The 10246-nt window shown below is 42.5% G+C and overlaps 2 protein-coding genes across 4 annotated transcripts in view; both read left to right on the top strand.

Moving 5' to 3' along the window:
- The window catches only part of LOC118413459, a 33451-nt gene that overhangs the window by 4671 nt on the left and 18534 nt on the right, over window positions 1-10246 (top strand). For 2 of the 3 annotated variants that reach the window (XM_035816850.1, XM_035816851.1), the window contains exons 10-19: window positions 179-396; window positions 594-678; window positions 880-1026; window positions 1166-1329; window positions 1466-1575; window positions 1805-1948; window positions 2059-2177; window positions 2295-2393; window positions 2570-2696; window positions 2932-3041. In XM_035816850.1, coding sequence (XP_035672743.1) covers window positions 179-396; window positions 594-678; window positions 880-1026; window positions 1166-1329; window positions 1466-1575; window positions 1805-1948; window positions 2059-2177; window positions 2295-2393; window positions 2570-2696; window positions 2932-3041 — 1323 coding nt within the window. Of the gene's footprint in view, window positions 1-178; window positions 397-593; window positions 679-879; window positions 1027-1165; window positions 1330-1465; window positions 1576-1804; window positions 1949-2058; window positions 2178-2294; window positions 2394-2569; window positions 2697-2931; window positions 3042-3272; window positions 3456-3935; window positions 4128-4271; window positions 4573-10246 lie in introns of those variants that run through there. The other variant, XM_035816852.1, reaches the window with a different exon arrangement.
- Window positions 6526-9493, top strand: LOC118413462. Its single transcript, XM_035816856.1, has 8 exons — window positions 6526-6635; window positions 6885-6986; window positions 7234-7351; window positions 7643-7770; window positions 8073-8205; window positions 8383-8507; window positions 8839-8986; window positions 9280-9493. Exons 2-8 carry the CDS (start codon window positions 6901-6903, stop codon window positions 9478-9480), a joined length of 939 nt encoding a protein of 312 aa, XP_035672749.1. The 5' UTR covers window positions 6526-6635; window positions 6885-6900; the 3' UTR covers window positions 9481-9493.

Here is a 10246-nt window from a genome sequence, read left to right as displayed (position 1 = left end):
TGGAGATTACGGTTAGCGACAATGTTTGTTCTTCATGCAAAATATGTGACGGCATTGTAAAACATATTCGTCTATATTCTATTCTATGCTCCTTGTTCCTGTGACTGTTCTATTCTTCCTAATAAGGTGATGCATTTTCGTCAAAGAAGTAATGACATCTTTCCATTTCACTACACAGGAGTACGCAGAGCGAGTTATGGCCCTGTTCACGCCCAAGCTGAAAAAAGGCGAAGTCATGTACCAAAGCTCTCTACTGATGTTCATGAAGACCGTGGGCGGTAAGTACAAGTCCGTGCTGGAAAAACGGAGGGCGAACATCAAGGCTCTACTGAAAAGCAGCCAAGCAGGGGTTCCCGACATGGCCCAGGGTATACTGGACTACCTTGATGATAGAAGGTTCGTTGGTAGAAAAACAGTTGGTCCTATACAGGATTCAATCCTTCTTTTAACATCAAATTTAGCTAAATTACCGTGGAAGTAGAATCTGGTTTGATTCTATTTACACGTCTGTGTCATACACAAAGTTACATCTGTGTATTTGCCATCTCTGCACAAAGAACATAATCACAACCAAATGTTGACTCTATCTTCAGCCTTTTGACTTTGGACCAGGACATCAAAGAGCAGAAAGAGGAAGTGGACAAACTGGACCAACGAGTTACACACACAGAGGAAAAGGTAGGAATGTCAAACATTCCTGAGTTCAAAAGATATATGTATATAGCACTGTATATGTGAAATGATATGTTAGCTTCCCGCTGATAATGTTAGTTTGTGTCCATACAGTCAGTCCTCATTGTTGTCGTTTTCCAATGCTTCTAACCATTTCTTACTATCAAATGGACCTGGCACAAAGGAATGACTTGTTTACGCCCCCAGGTGGAAGACCTACAGGATGACGTGTCGGACCAGCGGCAGCAGCTGGGGGAGGTGAAGGAGGACGTTCAGCAGCAGGGAGAGAAGCTGACGGAGCTGGAGCACGTGGTGGACGAGACGGTGGAGAAAGTGGAGGAGATAGACCACAAGGTACGTGATGTGTAAGGTCTGCCGATAAGTGGGCACTCATGAAAGATGCGGCACAGACCGGACAGAACAACGTTCAGTGCGATATCTATGAAAAAACTTTACATAGTGGTCAGAACTTGATACCTTGTCTTATTGACAGACGCTTAGCGCTGCCCCTGCGTGGTCCCGTGACGTGTCCCTGTTGATGAATGAGGAAGGTGACTATGACTGGAGGTTCCTGGCGGTCCGGCTCGGCTACGGGCCCGAGGACATCCGGGCCTGGGCTACCAACGCCGACCCGACCATGGCCATGCTCAACGAATGGTAAATTTCCCATATATCATTTGCTTGTCTGCTTAACTAATAATTACACAGCGCCCTTTACATCTGTAGTTGCCAAATCAATGTCAAAATCGTTAAGTAAGATGTCAACCATCACTTGTTCTTTGGTGTCCGACAGGTACAACACCCACCGCAGCAGCGAGGCCACCTACGCCGTGCTGAAGTCCCTACAAGAGATGGGCCGGACAGACGCCGCGGAAATCATCGAGACCGCCATGGAGGAGGCAGGCAAGTAAAATATAATATATGTTTGCCGAATTTTCAAAGTGCTATGCATTTCCTCGTGAACCTTGAGCTTGATTAGTACAAGCTTATTCTATACCAGAAAAAGAAATGGTGTACAGATATCTATTGCGAAAGTCACATTGATACTTTGTACTTACGTAATATGATAAGAAAAATGCTTTATAAATGAGTAAATTATCTTATCAATCTTTCCCTGGCGTAATCTCTGTAGGCGCAGCTGTACCCAAACCAGCGGCTGACGAGCCCACCAACCCGCCTCCTATCTTCATCAGCTACCAGTGGGACATTCAGGACCAGGTCAAACTCATCAAGGAACATCTGCAGATGGCTGGGTACGAGAGCTGGATGGATATAGGTAAGGTTACCCATTCTACATGTCATATTTCAGTAAAAATTTGAATGCACAGATATGCCTTCATCTGCGTTACATTTTGCATATTCAGAATCCAACTATTTTCATGGCAGGACAAATGGGTGGAGGAGACCAGCTGTACGCGAAGATAGACAAGGGCATGCGGGGAGCTAAGGTTGTTCTGGCCATGGTCACGCCCAAGTACGCCGAGTCTACCAACTGTAACCATGAGGTCAGTGTTGAATTCACAGGAAAACATTCCTTGATATCTTTAAATTCTGGTCCTTGGTATTGCATGTGTGAGGCGTTAATGATGCAGAACATAGCAGTATGTTTATTTCTCGACCAGATCAACCTGGCGAACCTGCTGAACAAACCCATCATCCCCCTCCTGGTGGAGAACACGCCCTGGCCGCCGCCTGGATCCATGAGCATGATTTTTTCTCAGGTACGTAAAGCAGTTATACTATCGTGGATGTTATAACTTTTGACAGAGTTTCAAGATTATTCAGTGCCACAGTGGTACAACAATGCGGAACTTTTTGAAATCCCATAAATCCAACAAGACAAGAGGTATATCACACAATCAACGCAACCAGTCTAAGAAAAACATTTGTTCCTCAGCTCCTGTACATCATGTTTCACGGTGCCAGTTCCAGTTCCGGTAAATTCTGGCCTGATTCCAGCTTCTACGAGTTGTTAGGACAGCTGGCCTATTATTCTGCACCGGACCAGAGCCTCGTCACTGATGGTAGGTGCGGTACATGATATCAAATTTAGCAAGTGCCACACGAGAATAAGCACATTCAGATGGACCATTTTTCCAATGTTTCATCAAATGTCTACGAAAGAAAGGGGGTCATCGTACGCGTGTATATCAGTAAGATGGAAAACTCGACATCAGTACATATCTCTGCATCAAATACTAAGAATGTTTTGTACCCTTGTCTAAATCGCAATTACAATTTTGGATTGAATCTGTACAGAATACAGAGATTGGACACCAAGTGTGGAGAAAAAGGAGGACAAAGAGAGCAGCCCAGAAAGCGAGTCTGCAAAGAAGGAGACGAAGTCCAGTCCACCAGTAGAAGAAAAGGTTCGTCAGCTGATTGATGATACAATACCTCTAGATTGCAAACGTTGACCATCAACGCTGCTAAATCCAACATAAGATCAAATCCCCATCTAAAACTCTGATTCATGACTAGGTTTTTTGGTCTTTAAGGGTTAAGAAAGTAGTTTGCAAACAGAAACACGATTTGCCGATCTGTGAACTACTGTCCCCACGAAACGCATAGACTGATGGCTCTTACTGATATGTCGGCAGGAAGCAGAACCAGTACAGAACCCGGCAGTGTTCCTGTCCTACCAGTGGGGTCACCAGCCGCAGGTGAAGGCCCTGTACAGCCAGCTGACGTCACAAGGTTTCACCTGTTGGATGGACATACAGCAGATGGGAGGAGGAGACGCGCTGTATGGCAAGATTGACAAGGGCATCAGGAGTGCCAAGGTGACAATATTTTTATCTTTTCACAACTCAACATTATTTTTTCCATAGTGAGTTGGAATTTTCATTTCGTTTACTTAGTTTTGTTACGTCTGTTTGCTTGCGTTGATCCGTAGTGATCAATTGACGCATGTGATGTTTATCAAAACCTTATTTGCATTAATGAGCCACACTAAAAAGCATATGAGAAACTCTAAACATTTTATGGAGTCATGAGATCTTCGAACTTTTGTTATACTTTTTTGCCAAACAAAGGTTGTACGCAATGACTCCAGTGGAATGGTCTTTCTCATCCTCCTACGCCCGGTCCCCAACGGCCAAGCCTAGGACCACAAGGAGTTTCGACACGACTGTGGTCCCTCTGCGGAGGAGAATGGTCTTTCTTGGCTCAGTCAATGCCCCGTAGTAGTCTAGAGTGCAACATGTATGTCCTCTTTGCCATGTCAAACATATGGAAATTACGTTTCTTGTTGGTATGTGTAGGTTGTTGTCTCCTGCGTGACCCCAAAGTACACACTCTCCGCGAACTGCCGACGGGAGGTCAGTCTGGCGGACGCACTGCGCAAGCCCATAGTGCCTCTGCTGCTACAGGACACGTCCTGGCCGCCAGAGGGCCCCATGAGCATGGCATTCACAGAACTGCTCTACATCGACTGCAGGGATGAGCGTACTCAGGTACATCATAGATACTGTTGAATGAAGAAATCGTGGATCGTTTTGTATGTATGAGATGCCTTTGCTCTATAACATGTAAAATTGACACAGTCCTCATTTGACAAAAATGAAACAAAATCACTTGTCTCCTTGTTTTGCATACAGAACGACTGGGACGGTACCAAATTTGAAGAGCTGGTACAGCAGGTTTCCACCCACACCACCCCGAATCCTGAGCCCGAGCGGTCCAGCTCTCAACCACCTGCGACAAACACAATAACAGAGACACAGGCGGTTGCAGCAGATAATGTTTCTGACAAAAAGATGACAAAGAAAAAGTCTAAAACCTGTTCCATATTGTGATTTTTGTAAATGATCACGAGATTGCAATATTGTTGTTAACACATGCTGAACATGTTTCAATATCACTCGGGTGTTTATATTCAATGTAAATAAAGAAATAAACTAATTTGGTATTATAAATTTGTTGCTGCATGAGTTTTTCTTCCGATGGTTTTTAAATCTATGAGTATGGAAGGATCATTTGAGGCACAAAATCATCGTCATGTCTTCAAATCAAGTAGAGATATAGCGGGGTTTACTAGTACTGTTTATAGTGTTGATGTAAAATGTCGTAGTCTGCAACTGCGCCCCTGTATCGCAACGTATGTTGCCAACTACATGCAGAAGCCAAGTACATGCAACTAAACCAAGTGCAAAGTACTGCTGATATGCTTCATGCGAAACCCTGTAGTGACTGAACACTTTAAAAAGTAGTTGAATTCGCGAAGATCCTAGGGGTGATCTTACAAACTAACCTTAGGTGGGACATCCACGTCAACATGATGGTCAGCAAAGGAAGCAGCAGACTGTACCTGTTGCGAGTACTAAAGAGACTTGGTCTTGACACTAGAGACTTGACACTAGTTTTCTGTGGCTTTATACGACCCATTGTAGAATATGCGTGCCCGGTATGGCACCCTGGCATCACTAGTACCCAGTCTAGGGCCATAGAGAACGTGCAAAAAAGAGCTTGCCGCATAATTCTTGGTCCTACATTTGTTAGTTACGACATGGCTCTAGACCAATTGTCTCTTCCGTCTCTGTGCAACAGACGGCACGAACTCTGTGCAAAGTTTGGCACCTCTTTGCTGAGCTCTTCGTCTTTCTCAAAATGACTGCCGCCAAACCGTGTGAGCCTACATGGCAGAAGCCTGAGGTCCAAACACCAGATAACACAGTTCCATTGTAGAACTGCTAGGTATAGGAAGACCACACTACCTTACATTTTCGACATTCTCAACAACACAAAGTGCTAGATGCGTCAATAAGCTTTGGATGTATACGCAGTTATTTTAAATGACCCTCGTGTGCGAGTTTAACTTCGTACTGTGGTCTAACGTCCGTAGTATTCTGTTCTTTCAACTTAGGGTAAACAAGTAATCTAGAAGCCGTTTCAAAGTATTTGAAAGAAGAAAAGAGATCAAATCCTAGCATTGGCACAAACCTAAAATTCTAACATCCTTGTATATATAACAAACACAGCATACATTGTTGTACATTGTTGTGGTACACAGTGTAAATGGTAGCAACGTGGTCTGGTAGCAAACAAAGTGTGTGTCGAAGTTCACACCCTTTGCCTGGCTATGACGTGTTTGCAGGTTCTGTACATATTTTTCTAGCGTGTCCGAGTTACCTTGTCACGTAGTACCTTCATAAATAGAGCCTCATACAACCTATGCCAACTACTTTTGCTAACAAGCAGTTCCTATTGTAAGTCTACAGGATGTTGTCGTAGTGGATTACAGGTATGTTTGACTTGGACTTCATTTTCAAAAAAATCACGTAGGATATAAAGGTTGGTGCGAAAAAACGCTGTGTGCATGTGTTTCTGACAACGATGATTTGTGGATTCTCTGGACAGGGGTGTGGTCGTATCATATGTATCAAAAGTTATAGGCATTTTGATCCTTTTCAGTCTATGGAAATGTCAGGCAAGTAATCAACGTTACACCCCTCGGTATGATCGGGCGAAGTCAAAAACGTTACAAAGTGACCAGCTCAACAGCAGTTTGGCAGTTGTATTCAATGAAGTATCACCGTGAATATTACAACGCCAGTACAGATAAAGCCATATAGCAGTTCATTGTTGACTAATATATTAAGTTTTGAAACGTGTTTAGGTGATCAGTTAAGTAGTTAACGATTAAGTGCCCGTTAGGTGTGGAGGAACTTTGTTGAAAACGGAGAGGTAAATAGTGTCGATTTTTTAGCCAAAATGTAAGACATAAACTAAGGTTAACTGCGGTCAGCGGTGACCCTGTCGTCACCCCTGGTAACGTGGTCGATGCCCCTGTGTTCAAACTCCGTGGGCAGAGCAAATTTACTCCGCTATTTGTTGTCGCCCTTGGTGAGGTCACAGAATGGTATTTGTCTCGTCTGGCCCTAGGTTGAGACAATTTAATCTTCACGGTACATGCTGTACTTAGCTGTCGGTTGAATAATAAAGCAGGAGTGTGCCTTAGAGAGGTCAGGTTTCCATGACAGCTACGTCTATTTTTGCGTTCTAATATTTTCATTGTGCATAGGAGAAAGTTCAAAATATGGGTTTACTCCGTGATAATTCTTTTTAACCTGTATTTTATTTTGTCGATAGAGTCGACGTTGTTCCTTATTCGTGACATCAACATTCTCCACAGTTGTGGATGGGGTATGTGTGTGATAAAAACTCGTCAACAACAAATAATTCACTTTAATGGTCTCCGCTTCCCTTCACAGTGTCTGACCACGTGACATGGACAAGTTGGGCACGGATTGGTTCAAGGATGTCAAGAACATCCGACAAACAAAAGAAGACTTGAAGGAGATTGCGAAGAACAAGTAAGTCGGGGACCATGCACAAGCACATTAGCCACGTACCACGTGGGCATGCGTGATAAGCAAAACACTAATGTTTGCCTCGAGTTCTGTTCTGTGTGTTTTCGTCAGCTTATCTTCTCGTGACATTTGTTTGCCAATATGTTGTAGATCGCTAGGTATAGGTGGCCTACTGTATAGATTCAGTTGAATGTGGAAACGCTGGATTCCAATCAATTCAAAACACCAGCTACTTTGATGTTTGTCGCAGAGATGGCAATGCTTTCCGTTCCGTGGTGGATTTCCTGTGCGCATGCCTGGATTGTTCCACACCACAACATCTGGAAGCCTTCAAAAGTGTTTTAAGAGACAACTTGGTCAAGTGGAAGGTATGTTGTATTACGTTTGTTCCTACGCAGGGTAAAATTTTACAGGAGTATTATTTTATGACAGGATGAAAGAAAAATTACAATGATGGTTTGATGCCTGCAAAATCGTTTAGAATGTCTTGGAAATTGAGTTATACAAGTCGTAAAAATGACAGAATGGCCAAAGTTATTTATATAAAGGACATCAAAGTTAGCTTTCAACTGAATGTTCTGTAAGGATGAAAGGAAAAATAACAATTCCTTTGTTTTGTATGTTAGTTATGCGTTTAATAGTCTGCATCCCTTTGACAGGATCATGAGAAGGAAGTTTGCGAGATTCTGGATAAGTTCCGAATTCTCGAAGAGAAGGCGGACGGTGATAACAGGTGGTACAACTCACGGGTGGATGATGCTGTCAGAGACCTGCTGGAGAGGTCAAAGTAGGTGACGATTGAATTATACTAGCTAAATCGTCGTGTGAGAAGATTGACCTTTTCCATCAAGGTTAAGACAGAAAGTTAGGTTAGATCTAAGTACCCATGCCATGGCCACGTCAACAAAACCAATGATGTTATTTGCATTTGTACATTTAAGTCAAAATGACACTATATACTTTAAACATCTGCAGCTTACATTGAAAATAGTTTCATTCGTTTACATTCGTCATATATATCTCACTTCCTACACTCATTTAGCATAAACATTCATTCGTATTCATTTTGGTTGTACCCCATTGGTACAGAACTTGCCATAAGAAGATCAGACCCAACGTGGTGAATCTTCTTGTGTTCGCCCTGAACAAAGGCACGGAGACACATTTGCACCTGGCCAAGGGAATGACGTGGGCTGATGGCATCCGAGAAATGTTCAACAAGGTGAGATCTAAAGAGTTACAGCAACTCGAGTAAGTGAATCATATAAACTTTTTAGCAATACACATTAGTATGTTCTGTCTCATATACGTTTTTTACCTCAAAGTTAATTGGCGCTAGATTGTAGTGTGAAAGCGTATCTTTAAGTCCTGTTAACAACTGGTTTTATATTCCATGAAGGCGAACGATGCGGAGGCGAAGAGTATGCTAATAGCCTACTTCGAGATGATAAAATCGGAGACATTTGATCCCAACTCAACAGTTGCCATCGCAGTTACGTCCAATCTATGTCAGAATCTAGCTGAGTAAGTTACAGTGCAACAACAAGAATGTCTTATTGAACTGGTGCTTCCAAGCAATACTTGTTGCTATTGGTCAATTGTTTTCAACATGACCTGCTGGTTGAGAAAATGTCATGTCACTTAAATATCATGCGACAGTAAGCTTTATTTATTTGTTCTAAAATCAAACTGTTTTTACTTTGTTATTCTTGTATCTTATGCGACGACTTGTAAGTTATACAACGATTATAGGTGCGGATTTGCGTGTTGTTTTGGTGATAGTAACGCACGACAGAAGCATGAGGATCCAGGATCATACCTATTCAGGAATATGTTTTTTTTTTCTGTTTTTTAGATGTGCAAAAAGTACAGAGAATGTGAAAACGTTATCAGAGATTATCAACTACTGCTCAGAGAAGGAGCTGTACAAAGAAGACCAGCCGGACCGGGAAACTGTCTACGGCATGGCCATCAGGGTCTCGTTGGCAAATTTCCTCAGCAAGGTATTTCCTCTTTTTCTATGATAACTTTTATTGCATCATTTTTATATGTATGATTTCTATTGATTTCCATGCACGTCAATTGAAAATGCAAGCGCTCTTATTCTATTGGAACTAATAAAGCTATCAAAAAATATATTTAAGCGCCATATACATCAGCAACATATTGTAGAGTTACGATGATGTCCAATTTGGAATCAAATCAACTATGTATCAAATGAAAGAAATCGTCTTCCAAGGAAAATGATTGTCGAGACTTCATTTTAAAGAGTGCTAACGAAAGATTATAAACACAGAACATGAGTAACCCTGAGCATCTGATGCTTGTGATGCCTGGATTCATCCGACTCCTTGGCAACGAAGAAGTGTCCGAGCAGATGAGCCTGTCCAGTTACGTCAACATGTTCCTGCAGCAGGGGGAGGTGCTGGCTCCACACGCAGACCCGCTCCTGGATACCTTCATCAACACAGATGCCAATGAAATAGCTAGTCAGTAAAATTGTGGTTTATTGATCAATGTGTTATTAATTGTCACCCACCCACACGCACGTGCCTTTTTAATCGATCAAATTTTATTGGAACTTTATTGGAGCATTACCGTCCGCAGAATCATTAATATAAAAAGTTTACTTTCTTTTACCTTTCTTTGAAAAATCTATCTTGCAAGGGAATGAACTAATGAATATCTTCGTTTATCAACCCAGATGTGCTGCCGGCCGTGTACAAGCACAACCCTGAACCGTTCAAAAAACGTCTCCCTGAAATAGTGGAGAAGATGGACGACGTGTCTGCTGACAGTCATTACGGCTTCTACCACCTTTTCCATGAGATGTCAAAGACTGAGCCACATGTAAGTGCATGTATCGTCAGGTTGTAACATAAGGCATTGGGGAAAGGAAATGTGGCCCTTACTCTTCTGACAATGTAAAGCACATCTTCAAGAACGAAGTACTTGATTAGTCCCAACTAAATGATGGTGTATTCCTCTCATTTGCAGATGCTCATGCCATATGCAGAAAAGTTGGAAGAGGGTTTCGACAACATGTCCTCTATGTCATATGCACTACAAACCATGAAAGAGCTCTGCAAGCACGACACCAAATCATTCCTGGACAAGATTGACACGTTAGAAAAGGTGTACAAGTCCCAACCGATGATGTGCTACTTCATTTACGAGGTTGAGTCTATCATAGGCTTATATAACGAGGTTAGTGGAATCAACAATAAAGGGTTAATGCCCCGGCCCGAGGTGTATATGGTGAG

The sequence above is a fragment of the Branchiostoma floridae genome, chromosome 4, assembly GCF_000003815.2.
Source record: "Branchiostoma floridae strain S238N-H82 chromosome 4, Bfl_VNyyK, whole genome shotgun sequence".
Taxonomy (NCBI): Eukaryota; Metazoa; Chordata; class Leptocardii; order Amphioxiformes; family Branchiostomatidae; genus Branchiostoma; species Branchiostoma floridae.
The sequence above is the reverse complement of the archived record's forward strand: the minus strand, read 5'-3'. Positions and strand labels throughout refer to the sequence as shown.

Bases quoted from the DNA above. Each gene is read 5' to 3' on its own strand.
- LOC118413462 (XM_035816856.1), top strand. From the start codon at position 6,901: ATGGACAAGTTGGGCACGGATTGGTTCAAGGATGTCAAGAACATCCGA. The intron at 7,352-7,642 runs GTATGTTGTATT...TCCCTTTGACAG, and splicing joins ACAACTTGGTCAAGTGGAAG to GATCATGAGAAGGAAGTTTG. The intron at 8,987-9,279 runs GTATTTCCTCTT...TTATAAACACAG, and splicing joins TGGCAAATTTCCTCAGCAAG to AACATGAGTAACCCTGAGCA.